The sequence below is a fragment of the Salvelinus namaycush genome, chromosome 39, assembly GCF_016432855.1.
Source record: "Salvelinus namaycush isolate Seneca chromosome 39, SaNama_1.0, whole genome shotgun sequence".
NCBI lineage: Eukaryota > Metazoa > Chordata > Actinopteri > Salmoniformes > Salmonidae > Salvelinus > Salvelinus namaycush.
Window position 1 is genome coordinate 9,903,668 of NC_052345.1, and position 16,015 is coordinate 9,919,682.

Consider the following 16,015-nt stretch of genomic DNA (forward strand, 5'->3'; position numbering starts at 1 on the left):
GACATCTTAACATCCAGGTGTTTATAGCCCTGACATCTTAACATCCAGGTGTTAATAGCTCTGACATCTTAACATCCAGGTGTTTATAGCCCTGACATCTTAACATCCAGGTGTTTATAGCCCTGACATCTTAACATCCAGGTGTTTATAGCCCTGCTATCTTAACATCCAGGTGTTTATAGCCCTGACATCTTAACATCCAAGTGTTTATAGCCCTGCTATCTTAAAATCCAGGTGTTTATAGCCCTGCTATCTTAACATCCAGGTGTTTATAGCCCTGACATCTTAACATCCAGGTGTTTATAGCCCTGACATCTTAACATCCAGGTGTTTATAGCCCTGACATCTTAACATCCAGGTGTTTATAGCCCTGCTATCTTAACATCCAGGTGTTTATAGCCCTGACATCTTAACATCCAGGTGTTTATAGCCCTGCTATCTTAACATCCAGGTGTTTATAGCCCTGACATCTTAACATCCAAGTGTTTATAGCCCTGCTATCTTAACATCCAGGTGTGTACAGCCCTTACATCTTAACATCCAGGTGTTTATAGCCCTGACATCTTAACATCCAGGTGTTTATAGCTCTGACATCTTAACATCCAGGTGTTAATAGCTCTGACATCTTAACATCCAGGTGTTTATAGCCCTGCCATCTTAACATCCAGGTGTTTATAGCCCTGCCATCTTAACATCCAGGTGTTTATAGCCCTGCCATCTTAACATCAGGTGTTTATAGCCCTGACATCTTAACATCCAGGTGTTTATAGCCCTGACATCTTAACATCCAGGTGTTTATAGCCCTGCCATCTTAACATCCAGGTGTTTATAGCCCTGACATCTTAACATCCAGGTGTTTATAGCCCTGACATCTTAACATCCAGGTGTTTATAGCTCTGACATCTTAACATCCAGGTGTTTATAGCCCTGACATCTTAACATCCAGGTGTTTATAGCCCTGACATCTTAACATCCAGGTGTTTATAGCCCTGACATCTTAACATCCAGGTGTTTATAGCTCTGACATCTTAACATCCAGGTGTTTATAGCCCTGCCATCTTAACATCCAGGTGTTTATAGCCCTGCCATCTTAACATCCAGGTGTTTATAGCTCTGACATCTTAACATCCAGGTGTTTATAGCCCTGACATCTTAACATCCAGGTGTTTATAGCCCTGACATCTTAACATCCAGGTGTTTATAGCCCTGACATCTTAACATCCAGGTGTTAATAGCTCTGACATCTTAACATCCAGGTGTTTATAGCCCTGCCATCTTAACATCCAGGTGTTTATAGCTCTGACATCTTAACATCCAGGTGTTTATAGCTCTGACATCTTAACATCCAGGTGTTTATAGCTCTGACATCTTAACATCCAGGTGTTTATAGCTCTGACATCTTAACATCCAGGTGTTTATAGCCCTGACATCTTAACATCCAGGTGGTTATAGCCCTGACATCTTAACATCCAGGTGTTTATAGCCCTGACATCTTAACATCCCTGCTATCAGATGTTAGTATCTGTAGGGCGGTGTGTGTGTATATGTGTGTGTGTACATGTACATTAAGGGCCCTTTCATAATATTGAGTTGCAACCCCCCCCCCCCCCCCCCCCTCCTTTCCCTCAGAACAGCCTCAATTCGTCGGGGCATGGACGCAACAAGGTGTCGAAATCGTTCCACAGGGACCCTGACCCATGTTAACTACAATGCTTCCCACAGTTGTGTCAAGTTGGCTGGATGTCAAGTTGGCTGGATACACACGGGAAACTGTTGAGTGTGAAAACCCCAGCAGCGTTGCAGTTCTTGACACAAACCGGTGCGCCTGGCACCTACTACCATACTCTGTTCAAAGGAACTTAAATCTTTTGTCTTGCCCATTCACCCTACATACACAATCACATAAACAATCCATGTCTCAATTGTCTCAAGGCTTGAAAAATATTATTTAACCTGTCTCCTCCCCTTCCCCTACACTGATTGAAGTGGATTTAACAAGTGACATCAATAAGGGATCATAGCTTTCACATGGATTCACCTGGTCAGTCTATGTCATGGAAAGAGCATGTGTCCTTAATGTTTTGTACACTCTGTGTGTGTGTGTGTGTGTGTGTGTGTGTGTGTGTGTGTGTGTGTGTGTGTGTGTGTGTGTGTGTGTGTGTGTGTGTGTGTGTGTGTGTGTGTGTGTGTGTGTGACTCTGACATCAGTCACTAGACAGGGAGAGTGAGAGAAGGTGAGAGAGAGAGGGAGAGAGGGAGAGAGAGGGAGAGAGAGAGAGAGGGAGAGCGAGGAAGAGAGAGCGAGAGAGTGACGTCAGGAAAGGTGAATAAACGGCCAACCATGCCAGACCCAAGAATGTTTCAATGTTTCAGTCTGAAGGAGGGACAAAGAAAGAAAGAAAGAAAGAAAGAAAGAAAGAAAGAAAGAAAGAAAGAAAGAAAGAAAGAAAGAAAGAAAGAAAGAAAGAAAGAAAGAAAGAGAGAATTACAGTGGCTGGAGTAGCTTTGGGTGGCGGGCGAGACGGTTCACTTGAGCGTGAACGAGCTGACATTCTAATGGAATCTATAATGCATAGGGAGAGGGTCAGAGTAATAGTGTCCTATTTCTCTACTGCTGTTCTCTCCCTCCCTCTAACATCTCCTCCACTATCACACCATCATCCTCCCCATTTACAGATGTAGGACCTTCATTTGATCACTCTGTTGCAGGATAGCTTTGTAGTGTTGATTATAATCAACATTGATTATAATCCACATAATAATTCACATTCATTTGTTAATTTGTTCATTCATTTGTGTACCCATTCATCCATTCATTCATTACACTTAATCATTCATTCATTAACTGTTCAATCATTAACGAATTCATTCATTCATTCATTCGTTCATTCATTCTCTCTGAATATCAAATTGTTGCTTCTTAGTGAGCATGCTAGCTAGGAGCCCTAATCTTGACCTTCAGTTTTCACTCACCCTACCAAGGGCACTCCCCCACTAGGGGAGCTCAGGAATTAGTTGACCTCATGTCAGTGCACAACACACACAGCTTAAGCCAGCTTAAAGGAGCACTCCCAAATGTGTACGCAGCCCCACGGGCCAAATTCAGGTAAACCTGAGAGCCTATAAAACAAATTCAGACCTGCCATCACATAAACAGATAAGACACTTCCTAACATTGGAGCATTGGAACATAAAGGTAATTTACTATCTATCAGGGTTAGAAGGAATTTCTAGATTTTTCTGATGAATGACTGTAGTGTAGTCTCTAGAACAGTCGTTTCATGTTGCCGTAAACTCCTCGTAAGGGAAAGAGAAACTCAGCAGTATTCAGGCAGTTCTGTTGTCAACAAGAGAACTTCCTTGAACTCCTTGAAAAAACCTGAAAAAGTAGCCCTAGTGCTCCTGCTAAATGTTAATAAAAGCATGTGTCATGTACTAGTACAACAGACAATCAGAGCAAACCACAACACCATAACACCATCTCCCTGTGCAGCTAACGAGTTCCTAGTAAAAAAGCATGGTGAGAAGACCCATAGGGCTGCATTTCCTGTGCAGTTTTCATGTAGGCCCATAGTATTGTTGTTGACTGTTGGCTTAGTGCCACTGCGGTTTCCCGATCTATCAATACCCCAGAGCCACACTCCAGCCTCAGAAAGTGTGTAGTGTGCGCTGCAGCCCTAAATGTAATGTATCGATGTGGCTTTCATTGATCGCTCTGTCAGCCACCTGCCTGTGTGTCTCCAGAGTGCCTAAAGGAGCAGACCAGATCCAAAATGGCGGCTGTGTAATGTAATATAATGAGACCGGGCGGCATGAGGGCATGTCGATGCCTTGCTAACTGCTGTGACCTCCATGGCTGCATGGAGAATAAGCGTGTTAGCATGAGGGCAATTTACAGGTGGGCAAACAAGCAGCACTTAATGAAAATACCATGTTAGCATTATATATCAGCACGGTGAGGTGTAGTTTATTTAAATCTCTCTCTCTCTCTCTCTCTCTCTCTCTCTCTCTCTCTCTCTCTCTCTCTCTCTCTCTCTCTCTCTCTCTCTCTCTCTCTCTCTCTCTCTCTCTCTCTCTCTCTCTCTCTCTCTCTCTCTCTCTCTCAATTCAATTCAATTCAATTCAATTGACTTTATTGACATGGCAAGTTCGTTATTACTTACATTGTCAAAGTATACATATCGAAAATCAAAATCAAATATATATGTATATATATACAAAATATATATATATTTATATATAAATAAATGGTGGGACCAACAGCAATAATAACAGTAGTAGTGGACATGGGATTACCATTAACAACAACTACAACAACAATATTAATCAGAACAACAATAAATTAAAGCAACAGTAGTAGACCAGTGTCAATATGACTTGAGAAGACATATGACCTGGTATGAAAGACAAAACAAAACTAAGCTAAATGGGAAATATTATCAACATTACTTTGCATTTTTCACTGGCTGTCCCTCAGGTTGTGGCAGGAGGACACATATTTGGCTGCCAAAACTGCACATTTTGGCTTTTCACCCAATAAATATTTGATTTTTTCTTCATCTTTTATAGTTTCAAATTCTTTGTATTGAGTTATAATTTTGGGAAAGAAATATGCTCTTAGGTCTGAGTATTTGTCACAGTGTAGTAGGAAATGCACCTCTGTCTCTACCTCTCCTCTGGAGCAGAGTGAGCACAGCCTGTCCTCTCTGGGCAGCCAGGTTTGTCTGTGACGACCGGTCTCTATAGCCAGACGGTGCTCACTGAGTCTGTACCTAGTCAATGTTTTCCTCAGTTTTCTATCAGTCACAGTGGTCAGATAGTCTGCCACCATGTACTGTCTGTTTAGAGCCAAATAGCATTGAAGTTTACTTTGATTTTTTGTGGTGTCTTTCCAATAGGTTATATATTTTTCTTTTTGTTTTGTGATGATTTGGTTGGGCCAGATTTTCTGAGGGCTGTCCCGAGGCTCTATGGGGTTGGTTTGGGTTGGTGAACTGAGCCTCAGAACCAGCTGGCTGAGGGGACTCTTCTCTGGTTTCATCTCTTGACATTGTAGAGCTGTGTGATGGAATGTTTTAGGGTCACTTGTTTTTAGATGGTTGTAAAATTTGATGGCTCTTTTTTCTATTCGAATGAGGAGGGGGTATTGGCCCAATTCTGCCCTACATGCGTTATTTGGAGTTTTTCTTTGTACTTGCAATACAGTCTTGCAAAACTCTGCATGCAATATTTCAGTTGGATGTTTGTCCCATTTAGTAAATTCATTATTAGAGAGTGGACCCCATACTTCACTGCCATATAGAGCAATTGGTTCTATAACTGATTGAAAAATTTTGAGCCAGATTCTAATTGGAATTTCAATTTTGATGTTCCTTTTAATGGCATAAAATGCTCTTCTTGCTTTGTCTCTCAGCTCATTCACAGCCATGTGAAAGCTACCTGTGTTGCTCATATTTAGTCCTAGATATGTGTAGTTTTTGGTGTGTTCTAATAGAACTGTGTCCAAATAGAATTTATATTTGTCATCCTTATTTCCCGACCTTTTTTGGAATATCATTATATTTGTTTTTTTTAGGTTAACGGTCAGAGCCCAGGTCTGACAGAACCTGTGAAGACGATCTAGGTGCTGCTGTAACCCCTCTTTAGTGGGAGACAGCAGCACCAGGTCATCTGCGTACAGCAGACACTTGATTTCAGTGTTGTGTAGGGTGATACCAGGTGCTGCCGATTCTTCTAATGTTTTTGCCAATTCATTAATGTAGATGTTAAATAATGTTGGACTTATTGGGCAGCCCTGTTTCACTCCCCGCCCCTGAGAGAAGAAGTCTGTTTGCTTGTTGCCAATTTTAACCGCACATTTGTTTTTAGTGTACATTGATTTAATAAAATCATATGTTTTCCCTCCAATACCACTTTCTATTAGTTTATAAAAAAGACCTTCGTGCCAAATTGAATCAAATGCTTTCTTGAAATCTACAAAACACGAGTAGATTTTGCCTTTGTTTTGGTTAACTTGTTTATCAATTAGAGTGTGGAGGGTGTAAATGTGGTCTGTTGTACGATAATTTTTTAGAAATCCAATCTGGCTTCTGCTCAGGACGTTGTGTTCGTCAAGGAAATGATGTAGTCTGCTATTTATAATACTGCAGAGAATTTTCCCCAAGTTGCTGTTAACGCAAATTCCTCTGTAATTATTTGGGTCAAATTTGTCTCCATTTTTATAGATTGGTGTGATCAATCCCTGGTTCCAAATATCGGGGAAAATACCTGCAGTGAGGATAATGTTGAAGAGTTTGAGTATTGCCAATTTGAATTTGTGGTCTGTATATTTGATCATTTCATTTAAAATACCATCAGCACCACAGGCCTTTTTGGGTTGGAGATTGCATAGTTTTTCCAATAATTCTTCTTCTGTAATTGGGGTATCTACAGGATTCTGATAGTCTTTGACTGCTAATTCAAGGATTTGTAATTTTTCTTGTATATCTTTTTGTTCTGGGCTCTTTGTTATATTGCTGTAGAGGTTTGCAAAGTGATTTCTCCACATATCCCCATTTTGGATAGCCAATTCCTCATGATGAGGTTTGTTTAATTTATTCCAATTCTCCCAGAAGTGGTTTGATTCTATGGATTCCTCAATTCCAACCAGCTGATTTCTAATGTGCTGTTCCTTTTTTGTTCTTAGGGTGCGTTTGTATTGCTTCAGTGTTTCCCCATATTGAAGGCGTATATTTTTGTTGTCTGGTTCTCTGTGTTTTTGATTAGATATATTTCTCAATGACTTTCTTAGATTTTTGCAATCATTATCAAACCATTTTTCATTATCTGTTATTTTTGGTTTGCTCTTATGCTTCTTTAGATTAGCCAAGGAGGCTAATTTGTCAAATATAAAGTTTATGTTTCTAACGGCCAAATTTACACCTTCATTGCTGAAGGAGAATGTTAAGGCTAAAAAGTTGTCCAGGAGAGATTGTATTTTTTGGCTACTAATTGCTTTTTGGTAGATGTCTGTACTGTTTGCACTCCATCTATAGGCTTGTTTAGTACCATGTAATTTATTGGGCCGTGATGCTTCATGGTTGGGTTCTGCTCTTCTCAGATACACTGTGATTTTACTGTGGTCTGAGAGAGGTGTTAGTCTCTCTCTCTCTCTCTCTCTCTCTCTCTCTCTCTCTCTCTCTCTCTCTCTCTCTCTCTCTCTCTCTCTCTCTCTCTCTCTCTCTCTCTCTCTCTCTCTCTCTCTCTCTCTCTCTCTCTCTCTCTCTCTCTCTCTCTCTCTCTCTCTCTCTCTCTCTCTCTCTCTCTCTCTCTCTCTCTCTCTCTCTCTCTCTCTCTCTCTCTCTCTCTCTTTCCTTTACTTCACTGAGAGGAAAGAGGGATATATTTAGCCGGAGTTTGATTCGTCCTAAGAAGCAAAAAAATGACGACACGTTGATGTGGTTGTACCTGATTTGGTTGTGTGGCTTCGTAATTGGACTGTTAAAATAAGACAGGCCATCAACCTTCCCAGTCTTTCTACATGATACATCTAACAAAGATGTGTCATTTTTTAATTTCCGCTTGTCCAATCTCCGAAACACTCTGCCAAATTTTCATTTGCATGTAATTACGGCTCAATAAAAAAAAGCCATTATGTCATAGAAGAATATCGGAGTGAACATTCGCTGTTCTTTAGTTTTGAGGTTTGTCTGCCCTTTTCACAGACTATGTAAAGAGGGATCTTGTGCACCAGTTGGCTTGATAGGGGGCCTACAGATGTCGGATCTACATTTGATCACCCTGTTGCAGGAGGTTTGTGTGTTAAAAAGGCTTCTGAAGTTTGTATTTTCCACTTTGAAATTTCACACTAGATTTTCTTAGTATAACCCACATAATAATTCACATTTACTGTTGCTGCAGGTTTATTGTCCTCCGTAGCAAACTGGCTCAAACTAAGATCCTACATCTGTAAGTAAATAAATATAAAGAGTTCAGCAATTCACCTCTCAAACAGTCTAAAAGCACAGTTGTAGCTACTTTAGCCACACCTGCCTGCCACGGCAGAAATACAGTATGTTTGGCATATTGCAAATGAGGCATACGGCCTCCCGTCCACCCGCACATCTTTCCCACTTCATGTTCATTATCTGTATTTAGAGTGTGTAATCAAGCATGGGGGCTCTCGGCATACTGCTGAGAGGTAGTGTGTGTCCCGTAGCGAAGACATGTTTCCCCCGCTGTGAGTAGGTCGCAAGCACATACACACACATGCGAGAACATGCAAACACACAGATACACATCATACAGACAGGAGAAGACGTGTTGTGGCCGCCAGGTTGCAGGGTCTGGCTCCCACACTCCTCCTTTCACTTGTTCCCTCTCTTCCTGTTATTATCGTGGCAGGTCGTGAGACAGCGTCTACTTTGCTCCCCAGTAATACTTTTAGAAGTGCATTTGGATCTGACTTCCTGTGTCAAGACGCTGTATTGAAGCACATGACATAAGTGTACAGTACATCTCTGAGCTCTGTGATGCGGGTGGGGCCCTAAATCCCTGACTTACGATCGATCATAAATGGATAAATGAAAAAGTTTATACCGTTGTACACCATGTCAGATTCAATCCTCCTAGGGCCTGTAGTACTGTAGACACTGTAGTATTTAAGGCCAGGACCTGACCATGTGACCTGATCAGGAAAAGTCCCCTAGCCCCTACAGTCCATAGCTAGGGCCTGGAGTTTTCCCTAGTCAGGTAACATACGTAGGAAAAACTCCTGGCCCCACACAGAGCATTCAAGTAATAGTAGAGAGAAGTACTCTAAGTACACGTAACTGCCAAATTAAAGGAAACACGTGTGGTGGCCCAACGGCCTATTAAGACAAGTTAGGTTAGTGTTTCCTTTATTTTGGCAGTTACCTGTATAACATAACAGTCATTCTGACTTACCCAGTATCCTGAGTTGAGTGACGGCTCCGTGCAGACCGAAGAACATCCACAGGGGCCGGGAGTTGTCCACACACACTTGCATCCCCGCGTTGGTGCCATTGTGGCTCAATATCACCTCCCCTTCCTGATTGACCAGGAAGCCCAGTATATCACTGCTCTGGAGCAGCGTGGGCACTCGGCACACGGCCCAGAATTCCTTGCGGTCGACTAACGCCTCCGGGTTGTAGGGCAGGTCGCTAGGGCGCAGCACGGCGGGGTCGCATGATGTCACGCCGTAGGACAGCGATCCCGACCTAGCCGGGCTCGACTTGGTCACCTTGATGAACACGGTCTCGCCGGTACGCAGTGGCCGGTCAGTGAAGACGAGCGTTCGCTCCTCTCTGGCGTGCTCGGATCTCGCCACCGTCTGCTCGTCGAGCGTCTTGATGTGGGCACCGCGGAGGGCGTGGAAATGGAGGTCGCTTTCGAGGGAGTGTGGGAGGACAGAGGACTGCTGGGTGTTGAGGGAGTTCTGGGGGATGGGGCAGGAGGCGGAGGGAGGGGCCAGGTGGAGATGGGCGTGGTTATGTGGGTGAGCTGGGCCAGAGCCGTCCACTTGCTGCAGGTTGAGGTCACAGAGGCTGACAGAGAGGCGGGATTCATCTGCCTCGCGGCGGAGAGAAGAGGAGCGTACGGTGGTGAAGGAGCGTGGACGGAGGAAGTCGGGAGGGACGATCTCACTCTCTGGAAGAAAAGAAGAAGGGAGAGAGAGGGAGAGAGCGAGGGAGAGAGAGCGAGAGAGGCAATTTTAGTTTCTATAATCATTGTAAATTGTGTTGAAATATAAAGGGAAAGAGAGACCATTATATCTAAGAAATAGACGAAGAGAGATAAAATGAGGGATAGTCAACTAATAATAATACTATAGTGTTGCTGTGTTGTCATTTGTTAGTGTTAGAATTATTTGACAGTTTATATAGCCGTTTCTGTTGCAATGTATTGTTTTGCCAACCTTGGAATATTCCTTGAATTGAAAAGAGAGAGAAACAGAGGAACAGAGAGATAATTAATGGAAGAGAGACACAAGCCAAGTACTAAAGAAAAGGCCCGAAATTGGCTGATGTTACAAACTAGTACGAGATGTAGGATATTGCTAATTAGCTGGTACAGCAGCAGAGGAACGTGTCATTTGGCTTGTTTAAAGATGTAGAAATTAATTTGAAAAAAATAGATTTGGTTGAGTGCTTTAATATCAATAGGGAGCAGAATCATCTCATTTCACATGAGGAGGACAAAGTGCTTCATTAACCAGCCTTGGATGATACCAAGAAAGAAATGAGTGTTTGTAAGACAGTGTATGTATGTGTGTGTCTGTGTGTCCCTCCTTCTGCATTCCCAGCAGTCCATAGTACAGTATCATCCTTCTACAGTGAGCCATTTATATCTGCCAACACATGTCCCCCTTCACACAGTAGGGCGGGTAGTAGTGGCGCGCGCACACACACACACACACACACACACACACACACACACACACACACACACACACACACACACACACACACACACACACACACACACACACACACACACACACACACACACACACACACACACACACACACACAGAGAGAATGCCCTGCTTATAGTCTCCCCCCTCCCCACCCCACCCCTGCAGGGCAGCTGCCTGCTTGAAAATAAGGTCTCTAAATGTGTAACCCCTCCACTCCCCATCAGCCCAGCGTTGGGAGAATTAGCCCTGGGGTGTATTCAATAGGAGCCAAACAGAACCAAAATGGAAGCAAATGGAACGAAAAGGGGAGGCACCTACAGTACCTGAATTTGTCAAATAGAAAATCAAGTTTTCGTTGCGAAACGTTTTCCGTTTGCAACTGTTTGCTACGGTTTCGACTAATGATTACACCCCTGTCGGCGCTGAAGAGACATCCCCATCACTCAGACAGAGAGAGGAGCAGGAGGGAGAGAGGGAGGGGGGAAGGGAGGCACAAAGAAGAGGGACAGTCATTGCTCAGTTGTGGATAAGGAAAATGAGTGACCAGACTGACCACCTTTGTTGATGGACAGAGAGAGAGAGAGAGAGAGAGAGAGAGAGAGAGAGAGAGAGAGAGAGAGAGAGAGATTGGGGAGATGGATAGCAAGGTAAGCGGGGGAGGGAAAGAGAAAGAAAATTACATTGTTGACCACCTCCTCTGCGAGGGCAGGAGATCAAAGAGCAAGAGAACGAGAAAGAGCGAGAGAACGAGACAGAGAGAAAGCGGGACCACCAGAAAATGATAGCGAGTGACCACCTCTTTTGAGATAGAAGGAGACCCCATCATTCAGAGTGAGGGAGCGGCAGACTGACAGAAAGAAAGAGAGAGAGAGACAGAGAGAGAGAGAGAGAAAGGATAAAAGCTAGCATCCACCAGTCCTCCCAGGAGAGGTCTAGCCAGGCCCATTTCACCCACTGCTCCCTCTGAGGCCTGTCCCAGAAAGCCTTTTAGAGGCCATGGCCAGCTCTGGACATAGATAAACCTCTTACCCCTTAATTACTACTCTCACGAGGCCTGCCAGACAGCCTGCCTGAGTGTGTGTGTCTGTGTGTGTGTGTCTGCTAATAACAGCAGTGAAACCACAGAGATCTAAAATCTCTCAGCCTGTCCCATCTGAAAGGGCTGAAAGGGACCCTGGCCAGAGTGGGATTATCTTCCACTCGGAAAGCATTCAAATGTATTTTGTCCTCATATGGACACCGTACAAATGTGAATGCCTGGCAAGGCAATGTAGGGTATTTGAATGTGTGCCAGAAAACCAACTGCTGTCCATTTGTGAGCTATTCAGCATTTTGGTGTACAATTCCTTGTCCACTTCAATGTGATGAACGGTATGACATTTAAATGTGTTAACAACAGCCAGAGAACCTATGCTGTCAAATGCGGTGAGGAGATTCTAATTGAGAACCGGTTGCGACCTTTCAGGCTGACCAAGCTGGCTAGATTAGCAGAGCTTCGTCTTTCTTGTTGTTCACTAAGAAGATTATGTCCAGATTGTACAGGGGAAAAGAGAGGTTTCTGTTTTAGTGCTGGCTGCTATAAATGTTCGAGTCAAACCAGGATCCAGGAACCAGCTCCAACTCTTACCCAATACCAGATCATTCAATCAAACCTCACTAAATCACTTCAAAGAGGCACTGTAATGGAATATTTCAGTGGCCTACTGAAAGGCAACAACTGACTTCCTATACTAACTTTACATTTGAGGAATTCAGCAAGAGCTCTTATGCTAATTGACGTACAGTAGTGAGTGCATACGTTTTCACACTTTTTCCCCCGTGGGAATCGAACCGATAACCCTGGCATTGCAAGCGCCACACTCTACCAACTGAGCCACACTTGCTACCTTTACATACTATACTGTGCGTGATTGACGGATGACATAATTAGGGTTATAGGTGCTCATTTAGTCTATCAAAAGACCAGAGAACAAAGACACCTTACAGTGTGTGATCCTCCGTTTAGTAGTGCTGATTCAATGTAGATCATCCTCCAACTGCCATCCCTTTGATCAGTTCCCACCTTTAAATCCAAGATGGCAGCCCAGTTTCCTCAAAGTCATGTCAAGTGTCAATTAGCATTAGCGGCTAATGCACAGACGGCTCTGGAAATGGACTGTATTAATGTTTCACGGGACTAAGGGACTTTAATTGTTCTATTTGATCTTTGTTGGGAGTATAACATGGATGGAACAGTGCCTTGAAAAAGCGTGCATTCGTCTCAGTGGCTGCTAATCGACCGTTAAACTAACAGCCCAAAAAGCACACAGTGCAGTTAGCACTGTTAGCGCCCGAGGCTAGCAGAGAGAGAGAGAGATGACTACCGCTAGCTTTTTATTCAATCTGATGCTTCCCACTTCCTCTATCCTCTCCTACTGTAGTGTCCAATAGGCCCTTAGTGGATGCCGCAGACCGGCTAATGTAAATGAAGAAAATGATCAAAATATATTTCTATTTCATAAAACTTTTCATTTCCAAAACAGTCGAATGTAGAGGGGCTACCCTTCAATTAAGTATTTCCTAACGAGGCGAGGAGACAAAGCACTTGGCAACATACTTAAGCCAAACGATTGGGGAAGGTAAAGGATTCTCCCTTGGCGGTGGGAGTACGTGTGCGTGATCGCATGTGTGTAGCTCAGGCATACTAACTTCTAACATCCCCAATGCCAGCCCTGATTCCAATGCTGGACGAACTCTCACTCTCTAGACCAGGGATGGGCAACTGGGGCCCGCGGACCAAAAATAAAGAAATATACAGTACCAGTCAAAAGTTTGGATACACCTACTCATTCAAGGGTTTTTCTTTATTTAAAAAAAAATATGTTCTACATTGTAGAATAGTGAAGACATCACAACTATGAAATAACACATATGGAATCATGTAGTAACCAAAAATATTATTTTTGAGATTCTTCAAAGTAGCCACCCTTTGCCTTGATGACAGCTTTGCACACTCTTGGCATTCTCTCAACTAGTTTCATGAGGTAGTCAGCTGGAATGCATTTCAATTAATAGGTGTGCCTTGTTAAAAGCTAATTTGTGGAATTTATTTCCTTCTTAATGCGTTTGAGCCAATCAGTTGTGTTGTGACAAGGTAGGGTGGGCATACAGAAGATAGACCTATTTGACAAAAAACCAAGTCCATATTATGTCAAGAACAGTTGAAATAAGCAAAGAGAAACGACACTCCTACCTATCTCTCCGATTTGGTCCTGCCGTACACACCTACACGTACGCTACGGTCACAAGACGCAGGCCTCCTTATTGTCCCTAGAATTTCTAAGCAAACAGCTGGATGCAGGGCTTTCTCCTATATATATACATTTTTATGGAATGATCTGCCTATCCATGCGAGAGACGCAGACTCGGACTCGACCTTTAAGTCTTTACTGAAGACTCATCTCTTCAGTAGGTCCTATGATTGAGTGAAGTCTGGCCCAGGGGTGCGAAGGTGAACGGCAAGGCACTGGAGCGACGAACTGCCCTTGCTGTCTCTGCCTGGCCGCCTCCCCTCTCTCCACTGGGATTCTCTGCCTCTGAACCTATTCCATGCCGTCCCTAGGAGGTGCGTCACTTGAGTGGGTTGAGTCACAGACGTGATCTTCCTGTCCGGTTTTGCACCCCCTCTGGCTCGTGCGGTGGAGGAGATCTTTGTGGGTTATACTCAGCCTTGTCTCAGGATAGTAAGTTGGTGGTCTGTTGATATCCCTCTAGTGGTGTGGGGGCTGTGCTCTGGCAAAGTGGGTGGGGTTATATCGTGCCTGGTTGGCCCTGTCCAGGGGTATCGTCAGACGGGGCCACGTGTCCCCCGACCCACCCCTGTCTCAGTCTCCAGTATCTATGCTGCAATAGTCTATGTGCCGGGGGCTAGGGTCAGTTTGTTATATCTGGTATAATTGTAAGTATGCTCCCTCTAATTATCTCTCTCCTTCTGTCTCCCCTCCCGGAGGACCTGAGCCCTTGGACCATGCCTCAGGACGACCTGCCCTGATGACTCCTGGCTCTCCCCAGTCCAGCTGGTCGTGCTGCTGCTCCAGTTTCAATTGTTCTGCCTGCGGCTAGGGAAACCTGACCTGTTCACCAGACGTGCTACCTTGTCCCGGCCCTGCTGTTTTCGACTCGCTCTCTCTCTCTACCGCACCTGCTGTCTCGACCTCTGAATGCTCGGCTATGAAAAGCCAACTGACATTTACTCCTGAGGTATTGACCTGTTGCACCCTCTACAATCACTGTGATTATTATTTGACCCTGCTGGCCATTTATGAACGTTTGAACAATCTGGCCTTAAATGGCCATGTACTCTTATAATCTTCACCCGGCACAGCCAGAAGAGGACTGGCCAACCCTCAGAGCCTGGTTCCTCTCTAGGTTTCTTCCCAGGTTCCGGCCTTTCTAGGGAGTTTTTCCATTGCTTGCTGTTTGGGGTTTTAGGCTGGGTTTCTGTACAGCACTTTGTGACATCAGCTAATGTTAAAAGGGCTTTATAAATACATTTGATTGATTGATTGATTCAATTGTTTTTTCCCTTCATCAATCTACACACACTACCCCATAATGACTTAGAATAGTAGAATACACAAGGTGCAATTTAGAAATGTGGTTGTGAATCAGCAGTCACTCAATTAGCCCACGTCGGCAAAACATTTTTTAGATTGATCAATTAACGGTCAGCTATCTAAATTTGTAGTAAGTATGATCGGATTACTGACTGGGGCGGGGCCCAGTCATATTAAAAACTGCAAACATTTGCCTCCACCCTATGACAAAATGTGTAGAATTTCAGGAAATCCTTTATAAAATTGCTAAATCTTCTCCCCTCCCCATGGAAAAAAGTGTAACATTTAAACAAACTTGCTTTACAACGGCAACAGGGAATGAATGTTAAAACGTAATTTATTTCTCTTTGCTGTCACTAACTTTTTTCTAGCGGGAGGGGGGGGGGATGCGGCTGCGGCCCCTCATGATGAGTTCTGTTTTTTTGTGGCCCCACCCCCATCAAAGTTGCCCATCCCTGCTCTAGGCTCACTCAAATCACCAGGGTCTTTGAGAATGACATCATCAAACGGAGCCGAGAGTGGCGTGTGGCTTTCTTTCATTACTGCAGAGCTCTGTCCTAAATTGGATTAGGGTTGGGGATAGACGTTTGGCACGACGAGGAATAGCTGAGGACCACAGAGACATGAGGGAGGCACAGAGGAATGGAGTTTGGGAGGAGGGCATGATGATGACACGACTCAGGGGATAACGGGATTGAGGAGAAGAGACGGAGGGATGTGAAAGGAGAGGGTGGGATAGGAGGAGAGGAGTTGTGACAATGTCAGATTAGGAATGCTGAAAGAGGGGAGCAACCCTCCTATTCATTCTCTCTCTCTCTCTCTCTCTCTCTCTCTCTCTCTTGCTCTCTCTCTCGCTTTCTTTCTCTCTCTTGCTCTCTTTCTCTCTCTCTCTCTCTCGCTCTCTCTTTCCACAAACTCACTAACACTCAGCAGAATGAAAAAGCATGTACTGTAGCTCCCAGTCAAGTTCAGTGACGGTACATAGTGTGTCTACTGCGTACCA

General features: G+C 44.0%; 1 protein-coding gene across 1 annotated transcript in view; it reads right to left on the minus strand.

Moving 5' to 3' along the window:
- The window catches only part of LOC120032674 (E3 ubiquitin-protein ligase NEURL1-like), a 99,895-nt gene that overhangs the window by 14,431 nt on the left and 69,449 nt on the right, over nt 1-16,015 (minus strand). The window contains exon 4 of the mRNA XM_038978872.1: nt 8,926-9,648. Within this exon, the coding sequence (XP_038834800.1) occupies nt 8,926-9,648 (723 nt within the window). The remainder of the gene's footprint in view (nt 1-8,925; nt 9,649-16,015) is intronic.